Consider the following 16,466-nt stretch of genomic DNA (forward strand, 5'->3'; position numbering starts at 1 on the left):
CAAACTCTGAACCAATGACATTAACTTGGGGACAGGTCGAAAAGCATTAAACATTTATGGAAATTTAGCTGGTTAGCTTGCACTTGCTAGCTAATTTGTCCTATTTAGCTTGATGCTGTTGCTAGCTAATTTGTCCTGGGATATAAACATTGAGTTGTTATTTTACCTGAAATGCACAAGGTCCTCTATTACCTTGGCTCCTTGCTGCACTCGCGTAACAGGTGGTCAGCCTGCCATGCAGTTTCCTCATGGAATGCAATGTAATCAGCCATAAACAGCGTCCAAATGCCGATTACCGATTGGTATGAAAACTTGAAAATTGGCCATGCCGATTAATCGGTCGACCTCTAATGTGGACACCGCTTCAAATTACTGGATTCAGCTATTTCAGCCACACCTGACAGGTGTATAAAATCGATCACACAGCCATTCAATCTCCACAGACAAACATTTGCAGTAGAATGGCCTTACTGAAGAGCTCAGTGACCTTCAACATTGCACCGTCATAGGATGCCACCTATCCAACAAGTTAGTTCATCAAATTTCTGCCCTGCTAGTGCTGCCCTGGTCAACTGTAAGTACTGTTATTGTGAAGTGGAAATGTCTAGGAGCAACAACGGCTCTGCCGTGAAGTGGTAGGCCACACTAGCTCACAGAACGGGACCACCAAATGCTGAAGAGCTTAAAATCGTCTGTCCTTGGTTGCAACACTCACTACCGAGTTCCAAACTGCTTCTGGAAGCAACGTCAGCACAAGAACTGTTCGTCGGGAGCTTCATGAAATGGTTTTCAATGGCCGAGCAGCCGCACCCAAGCCTAAGATCACCATGCGCAACGCCAAGCTTCGGCTGGAGTGGTATAACGCTCGCCACCATTGGACTCCGGAGCAGTGGAAGCGCGTTCTCTGGAGTGAGGAATCACGTTTCACCATCTGGCAGTCTGACAGCCGGATCTGGGTATGGTGGATGCCAGTTCAATGCTACCTGCCCCAATGCATAGTGTCAACTGTAATGTTTGGTGTAGGAATAATGGTCTGGGGCTGTTTTTCATGGTTCGGGCTAGGCCCCTTAGTTCCAGCGAAGGGAAATCTTAATGCTACAGCATACAATGACATTCTAAAACAATTCTGTGCTTCCAACTTTGTGGCAACAGTTGGGGAAAGCCCTTTCCTGTTTCAGCATGACAATGCCCCATGCACAAAGCGAGTTCCATACAGAAATGGTTTATCGAGATCTGTGTGGAAGAACTTGACTGACCTGCACAGAGCCCTGACCTCAACCCCATCAAACACTTTTGGGGTGAATTGGAATGCCGACTGCAAGCCAGGCCTAATCGTCCAACATCAGTGCCCGACCTCACTAATGCTCTTGTGGCTGACTGGAAGCAAGTCCCCATAGCAATGTTCCAACATCTAGTGGAAAGTCTTCCAAGAAGAGTGGAGGCTGGTATAGCAGCAACTCCATATTAATGCTAGAGGTCGACCGATTACAAATCGGCATCGCCGATTAATTAGGGATGATTTCAAGTTTTCATAACAATCGGTAATCAGCCTTTTTGGACGCCGATTATGGCCGGTTACATTGTAATCCATGAGGAAACTGCGTGGCAGGCTGACCACCTGTTACGCGAGTGCAGCGTCAAAAGGACCTTGTGGCTGCAAGGAGCCAAGGTAAGTTGCTAGCTAGCATTAAACTTATCTTCACATAATCACTAATTAACTACTATGGTTGATGATATTACTAGGTTAACTAGCTTGTCCTGCATTGCATATAATCAATGCGGCGCCTGTTTATTTATCATCGAATCACAGCCTACTTCAACTTCGCCAAACGGGTGATGATTTAACAAAAGCACACTCGCGAAAAAAAGCACGTTCTTGCACAAACGTACCTAACCATAAACATCAATGCCTTTCTTAAAATCAATACACAGTATATTTTTTTTACCTGCATATTTAGTTATAATAAATGCATGTTAGCAGGCAATATTAACTAGGGAAATTGTGTCACTTCTCTTGCGTTCAGTGCAAGCAGAGTCAGGGTATATGCAGTTTGGGCCGCCTGGCTCGTTGCAAACTGTGTTTCTTCCTAACAAAGACCGTAATTAATTTGCCAGAATTTTACATAATTATGACATAACATTGAAGGTTGTGCAATGTAACAGCAATATTTAGACTTAGGGTTGCCACCCGTTCGACAAAATACGGAATGGTTCCGTATTTCACTGAAAGAATAAACGTTTTGTTTTTTAAATGAGTTAGTTTCCGGATTTGACCATATTAATGACTAAAGGCTCGTATTTGTGTGTATTTATTATAATTAAGTCTATGATTTGATATTTGATAGAGCAGTCTGACTGTGTAGTGGTAGGCAGCAGCAGGCCCGTAAGCATACAATCAAACAGCACTTTACTGCGTTTGCGAGCAGCTCTTAGCAATGCTTGAAGCACAGCGCTGTTTATGTCTTTAAGCCTGTCAACTCGCGAGATTAGGCTGGTAAGACTAAAGTGACTATACGAACATCCAATAGTCAAAGGTATATGAAACAGTATAGAGAGAAATAGTTGACGCGTCATAATTCCTATAATAACTACAACCTAAAACTTATTAACTGGGAATATTGAAGAACTGGGAATATTGAACCACCAGCTTTCATATGTTCTGAGCAAGGAACATAAACGTTAGCTTTTTTACATGGCACATATTGCACTTTTACTTTCTTCTCCAACACTGTGTTTTCGCATTATTTAACAAATTGAACACGTTTCATTATTTATTTGAGATCAAATTGATTTTAAGTAATAATTTAAAATAAAAGGGTTCATTGTTCATTTAGTATTGTTGCAATTGTCATTATTACAAATATATAAATAAAAAAATAATACAAATTAAATAAAAATACATTAAATTAAAAATAACAAATGTAAAAAAAAAATTATATATACACTGCTCAAAAAAATAAAAGGGAACACTTAAACAACACATCCTAGATCTGAATGAAAGAAATAATCTTATTAAATACTTTTTTCTTTACATAGTTGAATGTGCTGACAACAAAATCACACAAAAATAATCAATGGAAATCCAATTTATCAACCCATGGAGGTCTGGATTTGGAGTCACACTCAAAATTAAAGTGGAAAACCACACTACAGGCTGATCCAACTTTGATGTAATGTCCTTAAAACAAGTCAAAATGAGGCTCAATAGTGTGTGTTGCCTCCACGTGCCTGTATGACCTCCCTACAACGCCTGGGCATGCTCCTGATGAGGTGGCGGATGGTCTCCTGAAGGATCTCCTTCCAGACCTGGACTAAAGCATCCGCCAACTCCTGGACAGTCTGTGGTACAACGTGGCGTTGGTGGATGGAGCGAGACATGATGTCCCAGATGTGCTCAATTGGATTCAGGTCTGGGGAACAGGCGGGCCAGTCCATAGCATCAATTCCTTCGTCTTGCAGGAACTGCTGACACACTCCAGCCACATGAGGTCTAGCATTGTCTTGCATTAGGAGGAACCCAGGGCCAACCGCACCAGCATATGGTCTCACAAGGGGTCTGAGGATCTCATCTCGGTACCTAATGGCAGTCAGGCTACCTCTGGCGAGCACATGGAGGGCTGTGTGGCCCCCCAAAGAAATGCCACCCCACACCATGACTGACCCACCGCCAAACCGGTCATGCTGGAGGATGTTGCAGGCAGCAGAATGTTCTCCACGGCGTCTCCAGACTCTGTCACGTCTGTCACATGTGCTCAGTGTGAACCTGCTTTCATCTGTGAAGAGCACAGGGCGCCAGTGGCGAATTTGCCAATCTTGATGTTCTCTGGCAAATGCCAAACGTCCTGCACGGTGTTGGGCTGTAAGCACAACCCCCACCTGTGGACGTCAGGCCCTCATACCACCCTCATGGAGTCTGTTTCTGACCGTTTGAGCAGACACATGCACATTTGTGGCCTGCTGGAGGTCATTTTGCAGGGCTCTGGCAGTGCTTCTCCTGCTCCTCCTTGCACAAAGGCGGAGGTAGCGGTCCTGCTGCTGGGTTGTTGCCCTCCTACGGCCTCCTCCACGTCTCCTGATGTACTGGCCTGTCTCCTGGTAGCGCCTCCATGCTCTGGACACTACGCTGACAGACACAGCAAACCTTCTTGCCACAGCTCGCATTGATGTGCCATCCTGGATGAGCTGCACTACCTGAGCCACTTGTGTGGGTTGTAGACTCCGTCTCATTCTACCACTAGAGTGAAAGCACCGCCAGCATTCAAAAGTGACCAAAACATCAGCCAGGAAGCATAGGAACTGAGAAGTGGTCTGTGGTCCCCACCTGTAGAACCACTCCTTTATTGGGGGTGTCTTGCTAATTGCCTATAATTTCCATCTGTTGTCTATTCCATTTGAACAACAGCATGTGAAATGTATTGTCAATCAGTGTTGCTTCCTAAGTGGACAGTTTGATTTCACAGAAGTGTGATTGACTTGGAGTTACATTGTGTTGTTTAAGTGTTCCCTTTTTTTGAGCAGTATATATATATATATATATATATATATATATATATATATATATATATATATATATATTTATTAAATCAGTCTATTGATCAATATCGGCTTTTTTTGGTTCTCCAATAAATCGGTATCGGCGTTGAAAAATCAAAATCGGCGACCTCTAATTAATGCCCATGACTTTGGAATGAGATGTTCGACGAAGAGGTGTCCACATATACTTTTGGTCACGTAGTGTCTTACATTTTAGATTTTTTTACATTTTAGTCATTTAGCAGACGCTCTTATCCAGAGTGACTTACAGTAGTGAATGCATACATTTCATTATTTCTTTTTCTGTGCTGGCCCCCCGTGGGAAACGAACCCACAACCCTGGCGTTGCAAACACCATGCTCTACCAACTGAGCTACAGGGAAGGCCTAAACATTTGACTGATGCGTATCTGTGAATTGTTGCATCCCCATCCAGTACCATCATCAGCATTGCTATTAACCTCCTTAGTAGCAGACAGCGGCATTTTTCCAGCTGACTCTCCAGGCCAGGACCTGGTGGTGCCATTTGCGTCCCAAATGGCACCCTATTGCCTATTGTGCCCTATGTAATCTGGTCAAAAGTAGTGTTTGCCTTAAGAACAGAACAGACCACATCGACAAACAGGTAAAAGACGTGGGTGCTCCATCTATTGCACTGAACACCTGCCATCTTTTTATGTTAATTTCCAGACAATTATAAATGTTAAATCGCCACCGATTAAATTGTCACCCAGCAGGTGATCTACATGACATTCACTATGGTTTGTCCTGTCCTTTAGTTAGGCAGTCAGGCAGATTTTCTTTAGGCCAAGGTACATTGTCTTATGCCAGAAAACATGACGATTCTGTCTGCACGGCTGAGGGACAAGTGTCACATAGGAGTGATGCCACCTGTCAGAAGACAGCCAAGGTCTACTGGCAACTCTGTTTTACAGAATACTTCTACTTACTGTATTGAATATGATATAATGTCAGCCTTAACAGATAGAGGGGATGCAGCACCTGTTAAATGATTACCAGTTCCCCTGAGGTGTAACCTCAGAGCCACCAGAGCCACATTTATCTCAATATTACACTCTGGTGTAGCCTGCCTACTGACAACAGAGCAGCTGGGTGAAAACATTACAGTGCAGTCTGGGCAGAGTGCCGACAGACTACACCAGCACAATCATCAGACTGGTGTTGAGCCACTGACAGAGACATTTAGGTCAAGTGTTAAGTCATTTGAGTGAGTGTGTATGCATGTGTGCGTAACCCATTCAATTATGACTCTGGTCTATTTAATCACTTTAATTTTCTCCAGTTAGATTACCTCTGGAGGTAAGAAGTCTCTAGGATTTTAATCCTCAGAAAGGGTCAATACTGTAAAAATACTGTCCATAAACCTGTTGCAAAGGGCTTGGGATCCGGAAGTCTGATGCTTTTAGGGATTTCAAGGTACATCCAGCCTAAACAGGATGCTGTTTATCATTTATATTTGGAGGGAATTTTTAGAGTTGTAACACCTGGATGGATTATTTAACTCCCAGTTCTTTACCTGTGGGTACCATCAAGGGGCAGAGGACAGGGTGATTTGGAGGTGTTAACATGGAATACAAGGACAATCTCGCTTTCTTTCTCCCCCCTCTATCACTCTCCCCCCACTTCTCTCTCAGGTGTGATACAGTATAATTAGCCTGCTAACAATACCACTTGTATTGTTATTTTTGTATACACTACTGCAATCTAAGAGTACTTCAGGGAGTATCTCATGACACATTCATCTTCTTCGATTCAATGCACTTTGACCTTCTCCTGTGTTTCACTTGGCTGCATTTTTTTTTTTTACATATCTTGAAGACAGCAGTGAAATACACAGACTGACTGAAAGGAGGATTTTGAATAACCAACTAAAAAGGAGGGACATTTTTACTTAAACAAAAATAATCACTTATTGATGACACTGAAACAGAGCTTCAAAGCGCTTTATTTCATTTTATTTTTTAGACCTCACAAATTACTGACGGTAGAGAGAGATCACACGATTTTTACCACTTCAAGCCTTTTCCAAAATAGAAACGATATGAAATAGGGAGACTGAACAAATATATCTGGGGTTGTTAAAGTGAGAGGTCGATAGGGGACATCATCATCATCATCACCTGAAGTTCAAAAGCTTGTATGTGTATTAGTATGAATGTGCATATTAATGTGAAATGCATGAGTATTAAGTAAGTCCTCCAAGATGTTCAAAAACACCCCAAATATACCTCATTTTCTGGATGACTCACATTCACAGAACTTTTGAAAATGCATGCGTAAGCAGCATATAGGCCTGAGGAGGTGTATTTAATCTGACACTGACAGCAGGCATGCAGCAACAGAGAACATTGTCTTAAGATAATGAAAAACAAAGGAGTTGATAGTGCTCGGACGGAGCCACCTTGTGGTTCAGTACAGCGAGCCTCTCCTCAGAGAGGTAGTGATAGCAGGAACCTTTCACAACTCTGGCAACTGACTTTGAATCAAGCGGACTGGAGAAAGAAAGAGCTCAGAAAGAGTTGAAGAACAGCAGTGATGGGAACTGGCAGGCAAGCATGATTAAAACTCCAGATACACCATAACACGTACATCGACCAGTGGAGGAGTTTTAACTGTAAATCATGTCACAGAGTGCATCCCAAATGACACTCGAATTACTATTTAGTGCACTACTTTTTGGCAACACCCAATGTTTGATTCAAACTGGAGGTTTTAATCACACAATGACTCTTCAGGGTGCCCATAAACTGTAGGCAGGAGCAACACATTATATTTAAATATCTTCTGTATCGTTAAAATATTGTAAGGCTAACGGGGGTGCCATGATTTGTTATGGGTTTGAGGGTTTGCCCAGGACCCCAATAATTCTAACCTTGGCCAGTTATAAAGATAACATCAGAAGTGTTTTTCTGCCTCAGCTAAGAGGATTCTAGGGTGATATGGGTGCTGTTGCATGCCGCTCAGAGTGCAGTAAGTGCACTACAAAAGAGACATTTGATATACTGAGAGATACCCGAAGCAACTGTATCAGTTTAAAAGTTACCATTGAGCTCTGTTTTTCTGTATCTCTGATCCTTTTAGAAAACCCAATTCAAATGTAGTATTTGATAAACAAATTGAAAACCAGAGAGAGAGGCACAACAGCACAGAGAGAGAGAGAGAGAGAGAGAGAGGAGCGAGAGAGACACACAGCAGCACAGAGAGAGAGAGAGAGAGAGAGACAGCAGCACAGAGCGAGAGAGAGAGAGAGAGAGAGAAGCACAGAGAGAGAGAGAAGCACAGAGAGAGAGAGAAGCACAGAGAGAGAGAGAGAGAGAGAGAAGCACAGAGAGAGAGAGAGAGAGAGAGAGAGAGAGAGAGAGAGAGAAGCACAGAGAGAGAGAGAGAGAGAGAGAGAGAGAGAGAGAGAGAGAGAGAGAGAGAGAGAGAGAGAGAGAGAGAGAGAGAGAGAGACACAGCAGCACAGAGAGAGAGAGAGAGAGAGAGAGAGAGAGACACAGCAGCACAGAGAGAGAGAGAGAGAGAGAGACAGCAGCACAGAGAGAGAGACAGCAGCACAGAGACACAGCAGTTAAAAAACAATGCAACAGAAGGAGAATAAGGTTCTCTCAAACAAGACAATGAAGTTGCTGCTTGCGCTCTGGGGGAAGTGGATAAAGCAAAGATAATATTAATGTAGTAAAAATAAAAAATAATCTAGACACCACCTGGTGAACACACTTCAAAAGGTATGCAAAGGGGTTTAATATGCAACAATATTTCTAAAGAAACACACTGCGATTCTCATAGCCTGTCAAAGCCCTTGCTTGTTCAATAAAGAAAATACATGTTTAAGAAAACAACTAAAATTTCATGAAAACTATTAAATAGGACTATATAGCAAGAACAGGGTGTGGAGGTGAATTTGTCATGCCACAGTCAGAGAGCCGCATCTGTCCATAAGCATGGTTGCCAGTCATGTGGGAGATGGATAGCTAGCTACATTAGGTAAATTACATTCAGGATTTGGTGTGCTGTCATTTTTTGACTAAACGAAAATAGTATCATGGGGATGTTCACCTATGTTTTCACACTCCAATGTCATTGGAAGATGCATGGGAACGAATCCTCAATGCATGTAGTCACAATCCAATGACTGGATACACTTGAATAGTCAAGATACAGACATGCCAACTTCTCAAATCCCATGCATTGTGCTGAACAGGGGCAAATTTAAAACCAAACACACGATATGATCAATGGATCTAATACTAGATACCTGTCATTCTACTACTGTAATATCGGTTGAGTTCAACTCACTCCAACTGTTTGAACTATTGGAATCCCATAAATGACATTATATATCACGTGGCAAAACAAATAACGATGTAAAAAGGTCAGTGTGTGTAAAATTGCCATGGGATGGATAGCCTAATAAAATATATGAGGAATTGTTTGGCCTCTGATGCCATCCCACTTTCTAAGCACAGCGAGACGCAAAATGATTATCCTGAACAGTACGACCCGTTGATTTTTATTTTCAAACTCAAATAGGTCTGCATCAAGTCACATGGAGTATTTATGAAACCTCAATGAGATTCGCAATTTAAGCGCGCATTTCAGCTTGAGGACCTCCGCATCAGGCTACCCGGTGTTTCCAAACACCGTGTCATGAATTCAACATCACGTAGCCTAGATGGAGGAGAGGATTTCACTGTTTCTCGTTAAACTGGCTCATAATGTCAAAAAGGATGCTGATATTCCACGCAGCGCAGCGGACACGATTTATGATGGAGCTGAAAGCATTAGACAGTCTGAGTTGTATAGTCTCTTTCTCTGTCAATGGAAAACAAATCACACATAAGTATAGGCTAATGCATGTCTGAGATGTAGCCTACCTGTAACTCCAAACTGTAACCCTGGTACAAGTGTGTCGGGAAGACAGTCAGTTGATGTTGCACTTGTAGGGAAACTGTGTAATCCATTGACCAGATCAGCGAAACGCGTGTACAAAGCAGACGCTTCCACAGCTGTTTGCAGTAGGCTACTCTACTGCCCGTAGTACAATGGTCGACTGTTCTCCGCCCCGCTTTTACCTCATTGGCCGTTTGACAATAGTAGCCTAGCTGTGTGGAGCTCCACACGATTTTCTCCAGCGATACAGTAGCCCACCAATTTTAGAGTGATCAACCGGTCCAATCCATTAGAGATGGTATCACACAACACCTGTCACGTAGAACGCCAAATACGCAGCGTGCGTAATTGTATCAAATCAATTGTAAGCTACGTTTGTTGAAAATGTGTCTTATACATATGGGGTCCTATCATGATTGTATGGTTAAAATTATATTTCCTATAATAAACTTAGTAAAGATGTATGCATATTATATAATTGGCATGTAAAGTGTGTGTGTTCAGGGCCAGCTGCAGGCATAAGCAACATAAGAGTTAATACCCCCCAAAAACTCAGGGGGGTCTCAATTTAGGATAGTAGAATACACATGGTGCAAATTCAGCAATTGTTCTATTGTAATGTCAGTCACTGAAATTCACTCAATTAACCATGTCAGCTAACAATTGTTTGATTGGTAAGTCTAAACTTGTAGTAATCATGACCGAATACTGACCAGGCGCAGGGCGCGTGCACAGGGCCCCTGACCTCCAGAGAGCCTCCTTTGATTTTGTTAGTCACTCTCACTCAGATATCATTAACATGCCATAAGTCATGGCAAAATGAGTAGAATTGCATTAAATGTTTTATAAAACTGCAACATTTCCGCTTCACCCCCTGGCAAAATATGTAGAACTGCAGAAAACTTGCTTTAAACTGCAACATTTCCTCTTCACCCCCTGGTGAAATGTGTAGAACTGCAAAAAAAAATTGCTTTGAAACTGCAACATTTTCTCTCTGTCCCGTGGCAAAATGTGTAGAACTGCAGAAAACCTGCTTTAAACTGCAACATTTCCTCTTCACCCCATGACAAAATGTGTAAAACTGCAGAAAACTTGCTTTAAACTGCAACATTTCCTCTTCACCCCATGGCAAGATGTGTAGAGCTGCAGAAAACTTGCTTTAAACTGCAACATTTCCTCTTCACCCCATGACAAAATGTGTAAAACTGCAGAAAACTTGCACTTTAAAAAGTAAGTTTTTCTCTACACCATCAGGAGGGGGCCACTAAAATATTTTCCCCGTGAGGTGGGGGAGGGGACCCCAACCAAATCTCACTTAGGGCTCCAAAAAGGCTAGAGCAGGCCCTGTGTGTGTGTCTGTTTGTGTGTGTGTGTGCATGTGTGTTTGTGCGCTCGCATATGTGCTGTGTGTGTTCTGAAAGGGGAAGGTTTTATTACGGTGAAGGGGGATTTCATTTCCAAATGTCGACAGTGCTGATCATTTTAAGTAGGTCAATATATCAATGTCACGAGGGGACTTTCATTTAACTGGAGAAATGTCCTTGCCATGTCATTGAGCTCAGTCGATGTGCTGAAAGTACAGATAGGCAGCTGAAGATGCCAAGCAATATTTGCAATGGGAACCATGGGTGGCACACACACACACACATCACAAGATGGCTTTCAATAGCACTAGAGTAGACTGCATCTCTTGTGGACGGCCAGGGAAAATGTGTCAGGGCCAGATGTTCTGTTTTGAGTGTTCACACTCTAGCACATTGACTACAATATATTCACATAATAATACATTACAGCTAACTGAAGTATGGATGTGTGTGGCATTCTACTGATGTTGGTGTTTCCTTCATTTCTGTCACTGAACACATTCCCATGGGCCACTGCCTCTCATATGAAAACAATAAATGTACTGTCGATGCATTACAGAGGATACATTGCAACCTTAAAGGTGTCCTCTGAAAGTCAGAAATAAAAGATTAACCGAACAATTTATTTTCATGTTACTATAATTGATGTCACTTTTGGCTATTCTTGAAATAAAAGATTTGGTTCAGCTGTGGTTGAGAGCTTACACATTTTTCATAATAAGTGGGGAATGTCTGCATTTGTCACAATCAAGCCAGTTTGAGCGGTGTCCTCTTGAGACAGGTTCCTTATGTGCAGAGATTACCAATACATTCACATCCAGACATTGTATGAGGCATCTCTAGCATAATAAATATTGTTCTTAAAGGTTAAAGTCTCATACAATTGGGGACAGCCGTGGTCACTAGCTTTCATGAAATAAAACCATTGTGGGGTTCCTTGATCCCCGAATCCATGATTAAATCCCAAATGGTACCCTATTCCCTTCATAGTGCATTACAGGGGCCTGGTTTAAAGTAGTGCACTATTTCAAGTCCTATTCCAGTCTCATTTTCACCTCATTTAACACCTGATATACTTAACAAAGGGCACATCTCAATAAGTGGTCCAAGTATCCTAATGGCATGGCATAAGTGGGCCTTTCCTCTTTTGTTCTCTATTGCTCCTCTATTGCTCCTCAAGCAAGCCCGGAGGTCGATAACATCACAAAGTCAACATCATACCAACTCCTTGAATGCCCTACTCCCTGAATTTTGCAGTTGGGTCTAAAAAACAAAAGTTATCTCTTTACCCTTTAGTGTGTGTACTTTACTGTATTGATACTTGCGATATCGCTTTTCAATCAGAAAAGCTCAATAATCACTGGAGGATATCTTTAAGGAATATGGGGCCATTGGGATACAATTCCGGTTATAGTCGTGATTTCCACTAGATCATCATTAGGAAGCACTTAGCTACAGAGAGGAGGAAGCAACTGGGTGTATGGCAGAATTTTGTCAGGTAAACACAAAAGAAACACATCAACAGCATAATGTCACTTTCTCCAGAGTCCATAGAATAGGTAAGGCCTCTGGAAATAGGCCACGGGCTATTATTGCATGTTTTGACAAATTTAAGCAGAAGGAAATGACAAAAAACATGGGCAGAGAACTCAGAAACACTGATTTTGGAATGAATGATCACTTCCCCACCGAGATCAATGAAAGGAGAAAAAAACGATATCCCATCATGAAGGAAAAACGTTGCCTGAATCAACGAGTCTCCATGGTGATGGATAAACTTTATATCAACGGGCAATTGTATTGGGACTCTAGAGCAACTCCCTGGCTATTTTAATTTCATGTTCAAATTTGAGTTTGTGTGTTGTAGTGTATCATGACAACGTCAACTATAACGAATACATGCTCTATTGATCTTCACTTGACAAGGAAAGAGCTGCATATAGCTCAGGTTAATGTATGTAGCCTTCCTAACAAAATACATGAGGTTTTTAACTTGGTCAACTTAAATAATATTCATATTTTGGCTTTGACCGAAACGCATTTACATGCATCTGTAAATGATGGGCAAATGAACATTCATGGATATAGTCTACTTAGAAGGGACAGGAATAGGAATGGTGGGGGTGTAGCACTGTACATTCAGAATCATATACCTTTTAAGAGGAGGGATGACCTTGATGTATGTCAAGTAGAGGCACTATGGGCTCAGGTACATCTGCCTCACCAGGCAGCCATATTGGTGGGATGTGTGTATAGACCTCCTAGCTCTAAGGTGTCCTATCTGGATGACTTATGCACTGGGTTTGACCAGGCCACAGATAGCAACAGAGATGTATTTATCTTGGGTGATTTTAATATAAATTGGAAGGATCACAATAATACGAATAGAACAAAATTGATGACATATGCCGAGAACTGTGGTTTGAAACAAATGGTCAATGATACTACTAGATCATCAATTAAGTTGGGTCATCGTTCAGACACATGCATTGATCTGATTTTCTGTAATATACCATTGCAATGCTTAAAAGCCAGATCAATGCCAGTGGGCTGGACAGACCATAATAATGTGACCATAACCATGAACACCAAGGTTCCAAAGAAACCCCCTAGGATTGTGGTCAAAAGACATTTTAAAACATTTAATCATGAGCTATTTCAAAATGATTTGGCTGCTGTACCCTGGGAGCTGATTTATCTAGATAATGATTTAAATCACGCTACAGAATGTTTTATTGATTTGCTCACTGAGGTAATGGACCATCATGCCCCTATAAGAAAGAGTACAGTAGGTGCTCGTCCATCTCCATGGATTGATGATGAACTGGGTGAGGCTTTTTCTCAAAGAAATATGTTAGAAGTCTTAGCAGCCAAGTCAAAATTAGAAATTGATGAACAGAATTATAGAACATTGCGTAATTATGCAGTTAAATTGAATCGAAAGAAAAAAAAGTAATTTTATAACAATGCTTTTATTGATTGTAAAAATGATTCTAAAAAGGTATGGAACACAGTGAAGGGCTTACTGGGTACATCTATCTCATCATGCCCATCTAGTGTGGAGGTTGACGGGAGAACAATAACAAAACCAGTTGATATTGCCAATCATTTTGCAGATTTTTTTACAAAGAAAATTAATTTACTGAGCAACAATGTAAACATACATTCTTCCAAACAAGCTATTGTCCAATGGATTGATGATCATATTATGAGCAACAAGATCTGCTCTTTTAGTCTGCAAACAGTGTCAGTGGAGGAGGTGTTAAACCTATTGAAGTCATTACCTGATGGTAAATCTACAGGTTATGATCTTATGGACAATTTTTTTGCTTCGCTGTGCTGCTCCCCAGATTGCAGTTCCACTGAGATACATATTTAATTGGTCACTGGAAAAGGCGATGTTTGCAAATGTATGGAAGCATGCGAAACTGTGTCCTATTCCGAAAGACTGCAAAGAACCCATTACTCCTGCCAATAGTCGAACAATTAGTCTACTCCCTACACTCAGTAAGATATTGGAGGGTATTGTGAGTAGACAAATATGGGAGTACATGGAAAATAAGGATCTGATTACAGCCAATCAGCATGCTTATCGCAAAAAACATTCCACTACCACTGCATTGGTTGACATGACTGACCAGTGGCTCAATGCTATGGATAATGGCAAGTTTGTGGGTGTACTATTTTTAGATTTCAGTGCAGCATTTTATTTAGTGGATCATTAAATAATTTTGACAAAATTAATGCATTATGGTTTTAAGGAGGTAGCATTGAATTGGGTACAGTCATATCTAACTGACAGGAAACAGTCCACCTATATTAACGATTCATTTTCTTCCCCTCATGTGTTAAACTGTGGAATACCGCAGGGCAGCTGCCTTGGGCCACTTCTTTATTTAATATATACCAACGACCTTCCCTATGCCTTAGCTGAAACTCAAGCTACTATATTTGCAGATGATACTACAATTTATGCAGCAAGACAATCGGTTCAACAGGTACAGCAAGCTTTACAAGGAGATTTGGAGAATATCAGGGAGTGGGTTTGCCAGAACAAACTTGTTTTAAACACCAAGAAAACAAAAGTTATGTTGGTCTGTTCCACTAGGAAAAGGCCAAAACAGCATGGGATACAATTAAGTATGGGAGGAGTTCAAATTGAAGAAGTGGCAGAAACCAAACTATTGGGAGTGCAGCTAGACAACTGCTTATCATGGTCGTCTCAAATAACTAATCTATGTAAAAAAGAATATTAAAACAGCATGCATAATCAGAAGGATAGCTAAATATTTACCGGGAAAAATTATTCAGCAAATAACACAAGCATTAATTGAGAATCAGGTGAACTACTGTTCTGTGGTCTGGGGAAATGCATCCTCAAGTGAAGTTAGGAGGCTGCAGATTGCACAGAACAAAGCAGCAAGGATTGTTTTACGGTGGAGATATGGTTCTTCTGTTGCAGTCATGCACAATGTTCTTGGTCGGTCATCGATCGACAAGATAATTGAAAAAAAACATTTGCTTATTTTATTTCATAATATACATCATTTAAAACGGCCAAGTTCTATTCACATCGGTAATCAGTTGGTAAGAGACAGATATTCTGTAAATACTAGGAATAGATTGTCCACCATGCGTTATCCAGACAGAAAAGAGAAATAGGCAAAAGAACATTTCGATTTAGAGCAATAAAGAAATGGAATAAATTAACTGAGCAAACCAGAAACCTTTCAATATATAAATTTAAACATTATTTTAAAACGATTTAAATATAATACACAGAAATGTTGTGGGATTACAGTATTTTTTAGATTGAGTATTTATTGGTTCTTTATGTTAGTATATTATGTATGTTTGTAATAGAGTTATATGTGAAAATGTGTTTGTATATAAATTGTATTTTAATGTTTAAGGACTCTTGGAAGATTAGTCCAAATGAGGACTAAAAGAGATCCAAATAAAATAAAATCAAACAGCAAGAACATTTCAAATGGGCCACTTTGTTGTCACAGGCTGCCATGTCACTCTGCATCCCCTGTTGCTCTCTGTGGCTGAGTCTGACACACTGTTTTGGCTTATGCCATTTTTGCATGAGCGGCCACACAAGGAGTGAATGTCACCATCACTCAATCCCTGCCCAGTAGCCCATGGCAACCACCACCACCCAACTCACTGTAACACTGAGAGGAGGGGGAAGAATCCCAACTGTAAGTCTCTGCCTGGACAGAATGGGGGAGGAAATCTGTCTTCCAACACTGTGTTTTACATGAAAAATAATGAATCTGTGCTTCTCTCAGATAGTAATAGCAGTTCATATGGTAACATTTTAGTCATTTAGCAGACACTCTTATCCAGAGCAACTTACAGTAGTGAACACAGTTCATAAAAAAAAATTTTTTTTGTACATGGGAATCAAACCCACAACCCTGGCGTTGCACACACCATGCTGGCGTTGCAAACACCATGCTCTACCAACTGAGCCACAGGGAAGGCTAAGGTAAGGGGTACTCTGGTTTTCCAGGCGTTTTTGGATGGTTTACATCCTTCAAGTTTAGTCTCCATTTCTTCATTAATTCTGTTTGTTTTATGTTGAGGAGAGACTCTGTGCAAGAGGAGGACCTACACCTTTTGTGCACTGTGTATTTGTGTGCAGGTA

The 16,466-nt window shown here is 41.2% G+C and overlaps 1 protein-coding gene across 2 annotated transcripts in view; it reads right to left on the bottom strand.

Moving 5' to 3' along the window:
- LOC115200383 (zinc finger matrin-type protein 4-like) overlaps nt 1–16,466 on the bottom strand; it is a 201,906-nt gene that overhangs the window by 171,002 nt on the left and 14,438 nt on the right. The window contains exon 1 of one of the 2 annotated variants that reach the window (XM_029763410.1): nt 9,431–9,764. The exons of the other annotated variant lie outside the window; for it this stretch is intronic. Within the exon in view, the coding sequence (XP_029619270.1) occupies nt 9,431–9,517 (87 nt within the window). The 5' untranslated portion in view covers nt 9,518–9,764. Of the gene's footprint in view, nt 1–9,430; nt 9,765–16,466 lie in introns of those variants that run through there. 2 annotated transcript variants of the gene reach the window in all.

This window comes from Salmo trutta, chromosome 9 (assembly GCF_901001165.1).
Source record: "Salmo trutta chromosome 9, fSalTru1.1, whole genome shotgun sequence".
Lineage (NCBI taxonomy): Eukaryota > Metazoa > Chordata > Actinopteri > Salmoniformes > Salmonidae > Salmo > Salmo trutta.